Consider the following 16,903-nt stretch of genomic DNA (forward strand, 5'->3'; position numbering starts at 1 on the left):
GGCCGCCCTCCAACCCCCCACACCGCTCCCCGCCGGCCGCTCTGTAACCCCCCACACCGCTCCGCGCGGCCGCCCTCTAACCCCCCACACCGCTCCCCGCCGGCCGCCCTCCCGCTCATCGGCCCCGCGCGGTCCTCGCTGCCCTCCCGCACCGCTGGTCACCCACCGCCCAGCCCCGCCCGGTACCTGTTACATATTCATGACATTTCTCAACACTTATTAGCATATATACAATCCATACAGGGTCTCTGAGGGCCTTCACTGAGGGATCTTTGGTGGTCCTCTCTGGAGCCCATAAAGTTCTAAGTGACTTATGAGTCACTCACAGGAAGCCTTATGAGCTTCTTTAAGACAATACACCTGGTTATAGAATAACTTGGTATTTCTTGGCTGGCTGCCTCAGTTCCCTTCTTCATTTTCTTCACTCCGTTGGTTCTTTTCAATCGCTTGGCTCAGCTATAGGTAGGTTCTGTGTTACATTCTGCTGCACTATTAGTTCTTGTTGCATCTCCAAACTCTGATATCATCCCCTGAAGGGAACGGGCTCCCCAGAGCAAACCGACCCCGTGGTGGTGGCTTTAGGTCCAGGACCCATCCAGGGGCTCACTGGAGCTCAGCACAGCTCCCCGACCCCAAAAGGCAGCCCAGGGCTTGCACAGATACCTCGACAAACTCACCCCCTGACCAAAAAGTACACTGCACACAGCGTCAGGTCGCACTTCTTCCTCTAAAGTTTCCTTTCCAAGGCGTTGGAGAAAATTACAAAATTTCCTCTTTGACGAATAAAAATACATTATTAACAGTGAAAGGCAGGCAAAAAAAAAATCTTAATATGCTTTAGTAGGATTCTTCAATAGTCTCATAACCAGCTAACTTGTACTGGAGAATAGTATTGTATCAGAGAGCTAACATTTATTCCCCTCTGCCCCCGCCACTGCAAGGCTCACTGGTAAAAGAGGGGTGTGAATATGTGACAGCCAAAGCACAGACCTTTTTTTGGAAGCTCTGAGGAATGCACCGGGATTGAACCTGCTGAAAATAACCCATTCTTGCATTGCCTAGGAAATACGAATACCAGATGTTTAGTTTTACAAGTAAGTAACAAAACATTAATTTTCTTTATTAAAAGTATACTAGTGATGTGCTTGTTGAACAAATACATATATTAATTACCTACTTATACCAATTACCTTCAATTCTTGTAACTGTAGCTATTTATACTGTCACCTCAAAAGCCGCTACTGACTGACCTTAAAAATGTGAAGTTTGCATGCTTGCAAGGTATGCAAGGAACATATATTTTAACCTGGCCATTTTATTTAATTGATCTCTTTTTAGATTACCTGTAAGTCAGAAAATATAAGTAACCTACCAGCCCACACACTGCCTAGTGATAGTGGTAGCCTCCAGGGTGTTAAAAAATAAGCTAATAATTATTAGTTCTTACAAGTCTTTGGTGAGCCAGCAAGTTAAAACAGGGTAATTAGTATCTGTAACCATAATTTACATAAATTACAAAAACATAACACCAAATATTTCTCTGACTGCAGAAACATGGTGTTCCATTATCCAGAGGTAATAAACCCCAGAAATGCAGTGTTCATCCTGTGGATAAATCAAGACTGTCTTCCTAAGAATGTGATGTCCTGCCTCTGTGAGGGTTCAATGGTGGTAAAGAGGATATTACAGATGAGTTGATATATTATTGGAATAATTTTGCTGTGCTTTACTTTGTTCAAATAAAAGTTCCATAAACAAGAAAAAAAATGGAAATACCAATCTAGTGCTACTTAAGGCTGTGTTGATCCATTATACACCTCCAAATATGTCAACCTGCTTTATTAAGTTTGAATTGGCAAAGCTGCTAAAATCACTTCTGGGCTGTGCATGTCTTCAGTATACAACTAGTTCAGCTGGTGTTTGGACCAAAGAAAGTAGCAAGTCCTGCTTATTGACGAAGCAACACACAAAGAAGTTTTCCTCATTTACCACTTGCTTTAAAAACCTGTCTTTGTAGCTGTACAGAATTCTTTTTCTGTATTAATTAAGTCTTTATGTCACAAAAACTACTAAGTACTACTTGATAAATTACTTAACAATACCAGATCACTGTACTACTATGCATTTTAAGTCCTGATAGATATAAAACAGGTACTAAGAATCCCAGTTCACAAAACAAAGGTTCAGTGAAAAAACATCATAGGAAGAGATTACTTGAATACTCTGAAATAAAAAAGGTTATAAAATCTGTCACCTTATTGTCTCTCTAGCTTCTGGTTTCTGTGGTTTCTGATCCTTGCCAGGCATTCAACCACGACTCCCTGGCTTGCACCAAGTGGTTTCCCACCCAGGTACTAAGCAGCTGCAGAGCCCTTTGATTTTGAAATCAGATTATATGTAACACATTAGTATTACAGATTTAGATCAGATTAACAGCCACAAAATGGGACATTTTTAAGGAAGGGTTGTGTAAGGCTCCTTGCTCAAGGAGCAAACATGGATTCTTGCTCCAGACATTACCTCGGTATTCCTTTATGAAAACAAATTTAGAAATGCAAAATTACTCAATCTGAGCATATTGTTACAGTTTAATGTAAATAACTAGAAATTATTTTACTTTCCAGAAATTGCTCTAGTGATGCAAAACACATCTCATTCCTTCAAATGTTTAAATGCTAATTTTGTGCTGACTAAATTTCAGGTGCCAGGAGATCAAAGATAGGAGAACTGTATCATTAATCTTTCTTCAAAGACCATGCAAAGAGAGGCACCTTTGGAAAATTCAGAAACAAAACCTGATTTACACACTTGGAAAGAGTTTTAGTATCATTTACCAGCCATGGAGAAAATATGCCTATGATATTAAAAGGTGAGACAAAATGGGGCAGTAGGATTGACTTGGCTCTGTAAGAGCAGGGATTAGTAGCAGAAATTCACCTGGTGCTTTTTTCTGTAACAAATTTGTGATCCTCAGGTGAAAGTTTGAAAATACCTACCTGTATTTTTAAAATACTTTCATTTTATCATGATTAATACATTAAATATCTTAAAATACTTTAAATTTAATGTAATCAAGTCAGTTCTAAAAATACATCATAATTTCCATTAGATGGCACCATCAACCTGTAGAACAGATTACATTATTTTAAAATCAGTATTCATGAGTAAGCATTAGATACAGAAGAACTGTTCATTCTGGATCTGGAACCCCTTTCTCAAATGAAAAAAATCTTCCTTATATGTGAAACTCAGCTTCAGACTCTGTTAGATCCTGGCAACCAAGCTTTGTCCGTGAAGTGCCAGGCAGTGTCACCATAAAATATTAACTTTTTCAAAAAGTGCTATCCATTAAACTGGTACCTTAAGTTCTGATACAGCTTTCAAATTCTAAAAATTTTGTGAAACCTCAAGAAACCTGGTCTCCAGTCCCACAGAGGCATTCCTAAGGCAGTGTCCCTGGTTCAGGTGGATCATGCTGAAATAGGAGAAATAACGTTCTCTGCCTTGGAGTTCAATTTCCAGCCTGTCCTTACCAGATTCTGGCAGCTGATTCTCTGGTACTGAGCTTGAGAGACCTTAAACTTACTGCTGCTGGTGTCTCGTAACAGACCTTTGTGTTTCAGGAGATAAGTCCTCATCCTTGTGTTGTTCATTCAGTGCTGCAGAGCAAATCTAGGGTAACAAAGGCCACGGACAGTAAAATTTTTTTCATCAGAGGACCTATACAGTTCAAAGACTTCCAAGACCTTCTTATCTTACCTTTCTTTCTCAGTCAAGACAATCTCTGCTTTTACCTTCTGGTTCATCGGGTTTTTCCATAAGCTAAGACTACATTGACTGTCCTCATCAGGAACAGAAGAGCAAACAGTTGCTAAGATTTGTCAAAAAGGGACAAATCTCCCACATCAGACTTCCTGCTCTTGAGAGCGGGACACCTTAGCACTCACTCTTCTCCCAGAATGTGAGATTCAGAGTGCTCACAGCTCAGATTTAGAGGAGCACCTGCATCCCTCTCCTCATTTTTCCATCCCCACATGGTGATCCGGGAAGCACTTGACACCTCAGTCTTTTCACTGCTGCAACCCCTCAGACTCTGCCGACACCAGGATTACTGACTGTGATGATCACTTGGACATATTTATGTACATTACTTTTCCTCTTTACTGCACATTCATCATTTTATATTTTACCCATCTGTTTTGGTACGTTTTATTGTCCAAGCCCACCCCACGCCCCTCCTGCCACTATCAAAGGTCATTCTTTCAAAAGCAGCAACATTTTATAACCCCAACATTACTAAGCTTAGATCAATCAGTAGCTAAGTGCATGTAAACTACAAAGCAGAACAAATCACTGGCACTCCAGAATGCTGAACATGAGGTTAAGTGGGTGGCTAAATGATAGTAAACAAATGTAAATTAATCTTCTGAGATTCACTGGCTGCTTGGTGGCTTTTTACATACCCCAGAATTAATCAACTCAGTATTTTGGAATAATATATTTAGTAGAGATGTGATCCCCAAGGAATCATGAGAGAGAAACTGATGACAAGATCTTTGTTCCACCTACTTACTAAATTAATTATTTAACACTTTGGGGAATGCGGTGAACTGAGTACAGTAACTCATTTTTTTGTTACTACTTTGTATCTAGCAAATTATATCCAAATATAAACACTTCCATAGCAACCAAAAGATAAGCCTTGGTCACTTACATTAAGCCTCACTGCCTGTACCACTTAAATCTTTCTGCAGTCTTCTTGCACAACCAACCAAACCAAATAAAAATCAAAATGGTTTAATGTAATTTATTTGAAATGCTTCCAGAAAAGTTTAAGGCCATTATTAAAAAAAAAAAAAAAAAACAACCAAAAACAGGCAATACACACATTCATTCTTTCCTCTCTATCTGAACACTTTACATGCTTTTTTCTTTTTCAACATTTTGCTGAACAGCTTTCCTACTCCTTTTCTTTTGCAGATTTTTTTCTTTCTCCCATCTTCACTGGAATACTCATTCAGTTCTAAAAATGAAGCAGTTGAAATAAATTACAAAGCCTGAAACAGAAAAGAAATTTGATTTTTTTTTAAAAACTATAAATACAGAAATATGTTCTATAGGGTAAAAATGCCATTTTTTTAAAAAATAAAAATACCTTGGTTTATATTGTTTATCATCTTGTCACACAGATTTCTGTAATGCATATCAGCATATATATATGTAAGATACTCGACATAATACATTTTCTGTAAACTTGTAGAACACAAGAAAAATATTTTTGGCAATAACTTAAGTTTTTCTACTTTTGTTTTGACGAGTACTTTGCACAGGTTATCTTGTGTGATATCAAGAATCATTTAAATTTATTAATATATCATTTTCATAGCTTGCCACACAGCACTGGCATTATTTCTTATAATAAGAAATAAAATATCACCCAGGGATTCCTGAAAGTAACAGGATGTTTAACTGTTTTAGACTGCATTTAAGTGACTCACCTGCTTCTCATTATAATGAGTAGATTAAATCAGCCACCAGAAAACACAGTAATATTTCCAATTACAGCATGAGATTAAATGCAATAAAAAAACTTTTAAAACAGAACTTGAGGAAAAGAAAAAGGATGTAATACATCCTAAAGGAAAAACAATTCCCTTTTTGTTTAAACTTTCTCTACATAATCCCATGGGGTATTTGTAGAGCACCATTTATATAAAATCATCGCTTAGTTTTAAAAACCAACTACATGTAACTGTAAACAGACATTTACAGAAAATTAATTGTTTTAACATTAGTTTAGTGGTGTTTAAAACCAACAGTGGAGGTCAGTGGAGTGCAAAATGCTGAAGAGGGCCTATTCACAAGCAAAAGCTCTTTTCCATTCTTATCCTGTTTGGGATAATATATTTATGGCACTGAAAGCAAACTACCAGCTTATTTACAAATACCCAGTATTCTCAGCATTTCATTTAATTCAGTGCTGGCTGTAGAGGTTTGGTTGGATTTTTTTATCAGTTGATTACTTTTAGCATTACATGCTTTGACAAACAAACCACATCACTGTGCTGACCACCTGAAACATCCAGATTTTAGTAAGTTTGGTTGCTGGATTTTAGGACAGCGCTTCATTTTGAAAACTTAATCCCTAAAGAGTCCCTGGTTCCATGGCCTGCTGTTTACAGTTCTTGTTGATTTAATATCACAAGAGTTCAGACAGGTTACTGCAAGATAGTTTTCTTTTTTTTCCAAGAAACTATTTTTTCCTTCCATGCCTTTAAGAAAACTTATTATCTTAACACCCCATCCTGAAACTCCATATTATGTCCACATCTTTAGCTGCCCCACTAAGGGGCAAATAAAGTACTTAAAATCAGGAAAAGTTATTTATGTAATGCATATATAAACAGTAGCTTAGAGATTCTGTTTACAGCAGGACATTGAGAATAACTGGTCAAGTACCTCTTTCATCCACCTTAGGTGTTTATGGAATATAATCACAGGACATGAGTTGCAAGAGATTCCAGCTTATACAGATGGGCAGTCACAGTACTACACTCACAGGTACGAATACAAGAAGGACTGCATTGACATCATCACAAAAAATATTCTAAAAGTGCTTCTCCAAACGGTTCCATATATGGAATGCAAATACTGTACAGGTAAGAGACAGATTTTCTTCCACGAACTGTTAAGTTTTTGTCAAACATTGGTTTCTATTTGCTTTTCGTGTTCGCAAGAGTTCGTCTGTTCCATGCGCTCGCAGTCGCCGCTGACCTCGCTGGTGTCCATGCTACAGTCTGACTCACAGTCGGATTGGTCCATCTGCTCCAGGCTGGATTCTCCCGGGGGAACTCTGCGTCCGTCTGGTGACAACAGAAAATGTGCTTCCGAGGTCAGCCCGCCAGCCTTGCCCGCACACGCTGCCTTCTCCTTGGCCTGGCGGATACAGTTCAGCCACTGCTGCTTGTTGAAGGAGTCATTGGCTTGGAGAGAGTGAGTCTGGCTTTGAGATCCGCTTTTGAAGCTGACTCTAAAGAAGTTTTTGACTGAAAGAAACAATACATGTCAAAACCCTGAATGCTTTGGTTGAATGGATTTTATAATCAAAGCGTATATTTAAGTAACGGAATCTGCAAAATATTTGCCTTAATGTGTTTTCCTGCCAATACCACGTCAGACCAAAGAGAAGAGTCTGGGTATCTCCTTTTGTGGGTCAAGATCCCTGAACACCACACACTCAACTAATAATTTCATATTGCTGGATTAAATGATTTTGGTTCTGCCATTCACGAGCTGTCCATAAGGCTTGATTGGAATCACCAGGATCAAGGCTTTTCCCACACTTCCAAGCCTCTCTTTCTACTTCTCTACAAAGCAGATTTCCTTGTACCAGCCAGAGACTGCCTCATCTTTTCCATTCACTAATATAGTGGATATGTACAAAATCCCTTGAAGTTTTGATCAGGTAAGTGAGATCCATGATGTCAAGTGAATTTGTTCAAGAGGACCCTTGTAATAAAACAAGCATCTTTATAATGAACTCAATTAGAAGGACATTAACATGAATAGCTGCAGTCTTGACACTGAGTGCTACAGTATCTGCCAGCTGAAAGCTGGAATAGCAATCAATGCCTCCATAATACAAGGAAAGGCACGATAGCTAAAGCTTAAGATTTCAAAATACACTTGCTTATAATTTTGCAGTTTTGCCACTACAGCCTGCATATTCTCCCCTTCTCCACTGAGTACAGAAGAAGGTACGTGGAGAAATTATCAATACAGTGAGCTTTGAGAAAGAATCTAAAAGAAACAAATTACAACATAATAAACCAGTTTGAAACAAAAATCAAGATGCTGGATAATGTGAATTTTAGAGAAAACATTCTGATGTCTCATTGGCAGGTATCTTAAGGTTCTAATGATCCTACATAAGTAAATAAAAAAAGGTGTGGTCATACTTCTCTCGTTGTTGCTGAATGCACCGCGGATGGATCCACCCAACCGAACTTCTCCATCCTGCAAATCTTCCAGCACGAGCTCCCTGACGGGAATTGGCTGCCGGTAGAGCTGGTAGCAGAGCTGCTCGTTGTGGGTGATAGCTCGTGTAATCACCAGCACTTCTTCAAAGAGGAAGACATGCAGTTTCTGTTAAACAGTAATAAATAATAAAGCATTATTCCTTTTTTTAGAAAGTCATTAAACCAGATTTATTTAAACTCGAGCATGTTATAACCTTGAGCTTTCAACAGTTAAAATAAATATCCCATTCTTCCCACTACATGGCACAACAGCATACAAGTATGTAAATACAACAACTTAAAAACTTCTAGAATTATTTTTCCTGTCCTCTTCTCAGTTTCTCATGTCACAATCCTTCCTGAGCTGAGGCCTTGAATCATGCACAACATTTCAAAGCTGTCTCTACAGCAGCAGCATGCTTATACACATTCTTCTTTCTGACACTAACTTTTCTCTACTGCCTCTGTTAATAAGAAAGAAGCAATCTTACTCATCCAGATAATTTTTAATGAACAATTAAAAGTGATCTTCTTACAATTCACATGCTGCTCACAATCAGCTTCACCACAAGAAATATTCACTCTTTGAAGCTCAGAAAATTACTTTTGCTCCAAGGTGGCACAAGTCACCTGTTACCATCTTTACATTATGTTCCTCCTCACACTTTGCAATCTTCAGTGGCTTCCAATAATAAACAAGCTGAAATTTTAAATTCACTTCACTTGATATCAGGCACTGAAATAATTTGTTTTTCATTGCCAAAATTTGCTTCCCAATCACAAGTTCTTTGCTTCTAAATCTAAATAAACACACTGCTTGCAAGTTTAAGACAGACAGAGCTTCAGATCCATTTAGCTCACTGTCCTATCTTCCAGTAGCTCATGTAATTATATCGTAATTATAGCAGAAATACTTCCCAATATGCCTTGGCAGTCTTTTGATATTGAAAATGCTCATCTTCACTCTATATTTTCACAACAGATGCCTCATTTTATATCCATGAATAGTCCGATTTTTTTACAATTTGTGCATCTCTTTACAGGACACATAATCCTACAAGTATTCCAATTTATTGGACTTACAGTTTATCCAGGATATTGTTAGGCCCCACAAGAGACAGAGATACATATAAGCTTATTATCACACTATACAGATATTTAACTGTATAGTTTTATTTATATATATATATATAAAACTTAACAAAAATGATCAGTGTTATATATAACAGTTAACATTTACCACCTTCCTATATATTAGAGCATGAGGTTTCTCTGTGTATGCTCACAGCTCTTTTAGCTGTCGTTCAAAATGAGGATACCTTTAAAAGCTATTTATGATAAAATTTTTATTCCTTACCACTCCCCTGTTGTTCTTCAGTTCACCATGACAACACAGAGCACGTGAATTATCAATCAATGAATCCCTTTGGCCTTCTTCAAGATAAATAAGTCTCTCTTTGTAATACTGGCATTCAGATTCCCCAGTCTTTACGTTGATTTCAGCCACTATACCCTGAATTATATTTATCTACAAAAAGACAGTGCAAACACAGGACCTTTAATTAGACAGTCCAATACTCAGAGCTATCTCCTAATAATCTGAATGGTAGCTACAAGAAAATACATTGTAATTTTCAGTATATTTTTCATTACCTTTTGCAGAGCAGTCTATAAAAGTATTAATAGTAACAACAGAACTAAGCAGACTACAGGGTACAAAGACACTTCAGTTTGGCTTTATTATTGCTTCTCACTATGGCTTAAAAATCTGGCATTTATCTCTTTATATCAAAGCAAAATAGGCAGAATTAAGATAAACAGATATAAGAAATATAATCAGAGATGTATTTTTGTCAGCTGAAATGTGCCAAAAAATGACACGGGACAAACAACCTACATTAAAAATGTTTACTTAAAATAGATAATAATTCTCTGAAAACTGCTGCATCACATCAGAGAACAAAAACCAGAACTATCAAGATCCCTGTCCTGCAAAACATGCAACTAGCCCAAACCACTAAAATCTCAGCTGTTATTCATTATTTGTTATCCTCTGGAAACACAGTAAATTAATTGTATTTTACAATTCCACTATGTGCATATAGCTACAATTCTATTATTGAAGTAATAATTTTCTTGCCTTTTTACTTTAAAAAACGTTAAAAGGAAAGCTTTGCCTTTTCTATAAAAATATGCTCCTTATCTTGAACATCCTTATACTGTGCAGTCCTTCAGGACTTTGATATCAATTTTTCTGAAACTTAAAATACAACTCCTTAACTGAGTATGTGGATGTGGAGTTCTGGTAATTTTACTCAACTCCAACAGTAATCAGAGGTTGCTCAGATCGATCAAATTCAATTAAATAACTGGAGGTGGAGCAGGGGGATGGGTCAAGACATACAGGCCCAAAGAGGTAATTCAAGAATCTGCTGATCCCAGGAGATTTATCAGGGATCAACTTGGCCCAGTTTGCTTAAAGCAGATGGCCAGCCAGGAAGACAAACATACTTCATAAGCCTTGGACAGTGTTAAGAGCCAACCACATACAGTCATTTCTGTTTCCTAATTTAACTTGGCAGATACACAATTTCTGACATAAATCGCTTCAAAGATCATCACAAACCTATGTAAGGCTATTGAAATATCGACAAAAATCATTATTATATATTGTGAAACAATACAAAATACAAGTGTAGAAGGAAAGCATTTAAAACATTTTCTAGAAGATATCACCAGGCATTATCTAGGAAAGCAAACTTCAGAAATAACCAGAAAAATTCTTTGAGATATTTATGATTTTTGTTTGGGTCTTACAGAATATGCACAAGGGAAAATTGTATTTTATAGATTGCATCTAAATGTGAGTATCCAAGCGCTGAATTTAAACCATACTTGTCCAATTTTACAACAGAGAAGTTAAGCTGGGCAAGGGATTTGAGGAAGGAATAGCAGAACAACAGTGGTGAGGTACATGTGTTTTGAAAGATGGATTTTCCAAAAAAAAAGCAGGGCAGAGAAAAAATAAAATGTACAAAATATTAAAATGTAGGCAAATCATTAATTTTGTCCTCAAAATGCTAATTTTACTTATATTTAAATACTATTCAAAAGCAGTAGGACAGTGATGATACTTATTTATTCATTTTTTTACAAGTGTATTTCAAACAAATCTGCTACAGTGAACTTATTACTTGCAGATACACATTTGTGTGTATGTGTACATATTACTGAATTTAAAGTGTGTATGTATGTGTATATATATATAGATATATAAATATATGTGTGTGTGTATGTGTGTCTCTGTGTGTGTATGTACATGAGAAAACAACAGAAGTCTTAGGAATATCTGAGTTGGATCCCTTTCAATTAATGAAGAAGTTTTAAAGCCTTGGATTTATTTCCTTGGTTTTACTTCAGAAAGCACAACACAAAGGAATTATGGAATTACAATTACAAATGAAAAATGGAATGAAAGCAAATTTCAGAGCACCTTTCCTACAGATGTTAATTACTAGATTCAGAGGTTATGTGAGATCTCAAGCCAGGGAGTAAAACATATCTGAATGATCTAAAACCTGAAAAGAAATCTCCACTTCACTTCGATTAGACTGGAAAACAACATTGAAGGGTAAATACAAAATGGACAAGGATCAGACAAGACCTGTGTAAAACACCTTCCATCCTGTCATTGTTTTTTAGTATCACTTTGCTATTGAAATAGGTTTTACCTGGAGGAGTGGTGCTAGATATTTCATGTATTAGTTTCAGGCGTACATATTAAGTATTTGCATTTTTGTATTTTATGTAGCATCCCTTAATAATTCATTAATAAGCTAAAAGTGCTATATCTCCTAAAAAACCCAAACCCAACAGTAACTCACAGCTTCTTCAAGGTGCTGCTGATCTGGATGATCATTTGGTGTGTGTCTCAGAATTTCTCGGAGCAGCAATGGGTATTTAACCAAACGGCTTCTTGGGATGTCCAGGAAGTTCCAAAGGTCCAGTTTGCGGCTGAAAGGAGACTCCAAGCAGCGCTGCAGGAAATCCTGCACTCTGTGATCCTGTTTCTTGTGATCCAGTAAAGCTTTGGCTGCTACTTGATTGCTGCAGTAGCTGTCATAGGAGTTCAGGCATGGAAGCTGAAGAAAGGAAGAAATTATTCTGCAGCTGAAGCAAAGCCCAGTTTGCTCTACTGAAAGTTTCAAGTGATTCAGGATGTCAGAAATTCACGGTGAGACTCTTTTAGCTGGAGATTTATCCACAATTTATTTATGATAGCATTTCCAACATATATAAGTTTTACAAGGGTCCTCAAACCTTGTTCAAAATTTCAGTAATTTAGAAGCATTTGCTTATCTCTCAGTGCCTAAAGATCTCCAATACTATTTCAAAGCATTAAAAATATCAGTGACTTAAGACTGAGAACTACTTAATGCAGGCAATACTTGAATACAGAGGCCTGATGTTAATTGTGAATGGAAATAAAAGCCTAGGAATGAGTATTGTCAAACCTGGCCTTTTTTAGATATGCAAAATTCTATAGTCCAACTTCTATATTGCCCTCAAGAACCTTAACCAAACTAAGACAACAAAACTGTGCCTTAAATCTGAAAAAAACAAACAAACAAACAAAACAACTTTGACAACTGAACAGAATGACATTCAAAACTAACTGTAGGGTGCCCTTATAAAATGTGACTTTTCAAGAAAACCAGAATACAAAAGGGAGCAGATTCTAAAATGACCTACATGAGACAAACTCTAGTCTGCCTCTCCATTTTTGTTTAAAATATATTAAATATGGCTTGTCTCCTGAAGAGCAAAAGCTTTAAAAACAACATCCTAGTCTAAATCTTCTCATGAAAAATCCCTGAAAACAGAAAGTATTCCATTATATCTCTAAATAGTTGCCCTACCTTTTAAAAAAATTCTGAGAATATATTTTTGACATGTTATGCTAGATATGAAAACGAATTTGTCTGATAAAAACTATGTTACAGCTCCAAGCTAAAGCCCCAAAACTGATTAGGAACTCTGCCTTACCCAACCCACAAGGATGTGGCCAACGTGTTCTGTTGATCCATCAGGTTTCCTGATTTCTTGAAGTCGCCTAAGAAGATCTGATCATTAGAAAAAAAGAAGAGAAACCTCACTTAATAAAGCAAGTGACTTTAAATCTATGTGTAGTAGCAATGCAGACGAAGACTCTTTGAGTTTTACCTTCATGTAGAGGAATTAGGGAGTCCAGTGTTCCAAAAATTTGGTTCAACTCTTGCTCTGTCATTATGGAAAGCTTAAGCATTGGGTCATGATAAGCCTGAAAAGAAAAAAAAAAGGGAGTTCTGTAATTAATATATCACTGGTAGTTGAAAAATTAGTATTTAAAGTTCCCTGTAAGTAAAAGCAGACTAAGTGGTAAGAATACAGACCAACTGCTAAGAATATTTTGAAGTTTCATAACCATATATTAAAATTATCGATTTCATATTTAGGGGGTTGGGGAAAGCAGCACATTTAAGTGTTTCAGAAAGAATGGGAAGATAGAAATAAGCTTTGGGTTTCTTCCCTCCCTTACTGTCTTAGCAATTATAAAAAGCAAAAATTATTTTTAAAGTGTTATGAACCAATTAATACTGTTTGTTGTGTTTTGTGGTTTTGGGTTGTTTGGAGTTTTTTTAACATACCTTTTTTGCCAACTTCAGATCTTCTATCAGGTCTTCTTCTCCTTTGGAAAGTTCAAAGATTGCCTGTAAAACAGACACAAGTATTCTAAAATATCTTTATTTAATCTATACTCCACTTACTGAATTGACGTTATATTTTGACCAGATGTCTTAATACCACGTAGCTGGTTCCTGGAATACAACTCACTTATTTGGGCTGTATCAAGAGTCCTGGCTTCTGCCCCAAGACAGCAATGACTGTTACACTGTGCAAACAGTTTCTACAGTTTATTTTTCAATAAGCTGCCTTTGAAGTTCTCAATTACAGAAGTTATTTCCTATGAATTCTTGTACATTGTTAAAACTTGCACAAGAAATGCTTGGCACTACTTTTGTTTGATTTATGAGTCAGTGCCTGAAGTATTCTCAGAGATTGTTATAAGCTTTGTTGATACTACCCAAAATTTCTTTTGAAAATAAAAAAAGCTTGCTTCTGTAGGGGCTCTGTGTTGATTGCAATATGAACTATTTAGACTTTGTCATGTACCACACATTAAAGCCACTGACATACTCTTTTTGTTTTGGAAGACATCTTTTGATCAGTATGTCATCTTTCTAGCACTGCAAACTTCCTCAAAGACAGTCTTTTCCAACAGGGGAAATGATGGTGCATTTCTGTGTGTATGCATTGCTTGCTGGATACCTGTTCCTGCTCATTTAGCATTGCTAGGACAACATGAAACACCAAAATATCAACCATGACCACAGAAAGCATCACACAGAACAGGGACACACGTGCAGCCCCTCACAGGACAACAGATCTCAGTCACTTCACATTTACGAAGGAAATATGACGAGCTGATTTTTATGAAGAATATATTCATCTAATATAGCTTGAATCCTAAAGACTAGGGATGGAATTCTGCTTCTAGTGGAGTGGTGACATTGCATTTAATGGCAGGAAAGCCTCAAGTGCCATCCCAATGCCTACTAGAATTCCCAACTCCATACTTTACAGGCAACTTTCAAACACACCATTTATGGTTACAAAACAACACAGACCTCTTGCCGCTTGATTTCCTTGGCTGTGAGCATGTGATTGACACAGACATCGAAGGTCTCACTCCACAGTTTGCTGTCCCTCCGTTTGGTGCTGGCAGGGGGCACATTCCGAGCCCAGGGCCGGGGACTGAACAGATCCGGGCGACTGTCACTGCGGAAACTGATGGAACGCTGCGGATACAGGGAGGGATTGGGTTTATGGTTAGAACAGCTGCACTTGCCTTGTTTTCTAAGGAATTTATATACATAGTTCAGTGCAATAAATATATTACCTAATATTAGTTTTTACTTTGAACTTCACAGAAGTTTTAGTACTGGGAATGTAAGAAAAATTATTTTAATACATCTTCATGGAAGGCCAGTACCTCCAATTCCTGTAGTCCATGTCCTGCCCTCAACATGTCCAAAATCTACGCAATGCATTCATATACCATGCAACAAGACTGAACTACAGGGACAATGCAGAATGGTCCAACACACTAAATTAACATAACTCATCAGAGTTTCAATTCAGTGAACAGAAATTATTCATGCATTACACATATCTGCCTCATTAGATCTCTGATACTTAAAAATTTAGAATCAATGCAAATTTTAGAGAGTAAATTCTATGAATACTTTTTTGGTTAATTTTGAAAGAAAGAATTAATTATTACACAGATCCTCTGGAAAGCTAAGACAGCAAAATCTGGCAGATAAACTTGTCTTGTGCATCAACTGAAAGTCAACAGAATTATTCGGTTTAAATAATTTTGAGGCGTGGGAGTATTCAAAGATGTCTGTACTAAAAAAACAATAGGTCCTACACCTCGAGGATATCAGATGAAAGTGTGCATTACATCAAAGACATATTACAGGTTTAAGTTAAAAAACTTTTCTCCGTTGGGCAGAAAGAGGGTTCATAAAGGAGATTTCCCTTCAAAACCTTTCCTTTTACCTTACTAAGTGTCTCAATACCTGAAAGCATCACTTTTGGTTTTTAACTGTCAATCATCAAGGATTTGATAGGTATCATCATTACAGATATGTCCATAAGAGGATTAAATAATTAGTGCCATAATACTCCAACTGACCAAACTGGTTTTGATACATGGAGAAACCCTCTCAACTGGTAACATCCTGCCTCTTCAGATGTATGGATCAGTAAACTAATCCACATAGAAAGGTGTGAAATGGGTAGCTGACTGAAATGAGAAGAACAAACTGTTCCTTAAAGTTATGTCAATATTCAGATATTAATGTTTATGACAAGCAACAAGCCAGGTTCTTTTCACACCATTTGCTCCTACTTTACTTCTCAGCAGCTGAAGAACTACATTAACAATCAGTGCTAGCAGATAGCAAACTGTGAAATAATCACTATTGGTTCTACTACTGTGGAATCTTTATTAGTACTTCTGGAGCCTCTAAACTCCACCAATGAGTACCAGTATCTCTGTATCTACTATGTGGTCTGGTCCTAAAATTCAATAAAGCCAATTTTAAGAGAGACTTGAGAGTTCTGTTTGCCTGTAGACTCTTAAAAAGAGTTCAGGCTAAGGATGGATACTTCATGCTCTTACTGTGCTATTTTGAAAGGATTTCTTTCTTCCTTCATTAAAATTAGAGGCTTCTTTTTGAGGTCCTACCTCTGAAATGCCTTAACTATTTCACATAGTTGAAATACCCTACACTTTTGTTGTTATTTAAAATGTGCCTTACATAACAGAATCATCTTTCAACTGCCTTGGGTAAGAATATTTAAAACAAAATAAATTCTCTTCATTTCCAGGTTGAAAGCACCACATACAAAGCATAAGACTTAAAATTCTCCTCTGAAGAGCCCATAAAATGCAAACAGTGCCTATAAAACAGTATGTTTTTACAATATCAGAAGACATATTATATAAATAAAACCCATGCCTTTTAAAAGAAGCCATTCTGAGTCCCACTTGGAATTGACAAACCCCTTAAAAATAAACACACACACACACAAACCTTCCAAAACTTTGCAAGTCAGGTGCTAGTCTTCCTTCAAGAGTTAAGAAGGCACAGAAACACCTGTGAAATTGCATGCTTAATTTATACTTGTTATAATAAGGAATCATGGAACCTGTTATATTCACAGCCAAATGAGAAGATTAGGGAAAAGAGGCAGGTGCATTGCCTCCATAAATC

General features: G+C 36.9%; 1 protein-coding gene and 1 long non-coding RNA gene across 6 annotated transcripts in view; one reads left to right on the top strand and one right to left on the bottom strand.

The window, feature by feature from the left end:
- Positions 1 to 102: 102 nt before the first annotated feature.
- LOC113945961 lies at positions 103 to 2,960 on the top strand. Of its 2 annotated transcripts, none has more exons than XR_003527237.1 (3): positions 103 to 182; positions 1,004 to 1,094; positions 2,702 to 2,960. It is a non-coding gene; the product is annotated as an uncharacterized LOC113945961 (long non-coding RNA). The 2 variants fall into 2 exon arrangements; XR_003527238.1 differs by lacking the exon at positions 2,702 to 2,960 and adding an exon at positions 1,551 to 1,773.
- Positions 2,961 to 4,555: 1,595 nt separating this feature from the next.
- The window catches only part of ARHGEF3 (Rho guanine nucleotide exchange factor 3), a 113,447-nt gene continuing 101,099 nt past the window's right edge, over positions 4,556 to 16,903 (bottom strand). For 3 of the 4 annotated variants that reach the window (XM_027640555.1, XM_027640556.1, XM_027640557.1), the window contains 8 exons: positions 14,747 to 14,917; positions 13,706 to 13,768; positions 13,242 to 13,338; positions 13,065 to 13,141; positions 11,903 to 12,160; positions 9,376 to 9,546; positions 7,959 to 8,145; positions 4,556 to 7,046 (listed from right to left, as the gene is read on the bottom strand). In XM_027640555.1, the coding sequence (XP_027496356.1) occupies positions 6,700 to 7,046; positions 7,959 to 8,145; positions 9,376 to 9,546; positions 11,903 to 12,160; positions 13,065 to 13,141; positions 13,242 to 13,338; positions 13,706 to 13,768; positions 14,747 to 14,917 (1,371 nt within the window). In that variant the 3' untranslated portion in view covers positions 4,556 to 6,699. The remainder of the gene's footprint in view (positions 7,047 to 7,958; positions 8,146 to 9,375; positions 9,547 to 11,902; positions 12,161 to 13,064; positions 13,142 to 13,241; positions 13,339 to 13,705; positions 13,769 to 14,746; positions 14,918 to 16,903) is intronic. The other variant, XR_003527209.1, reaches the window with a different exon arrangement.

This window comes from Corapipo altera, unplaced genomic scaffold (genome assembly GCF_003945725.1).
Source record: "Corapipo altera isolate COAL_440 unplaced genomic scaffold, ASM394572v1 55, whole genome shotgun sequence".
NCBI lineage: Eukaryota > Metazoa > Chordata > Aves > Passeriformes > Pipridae > Corapipo > Corapipo altera.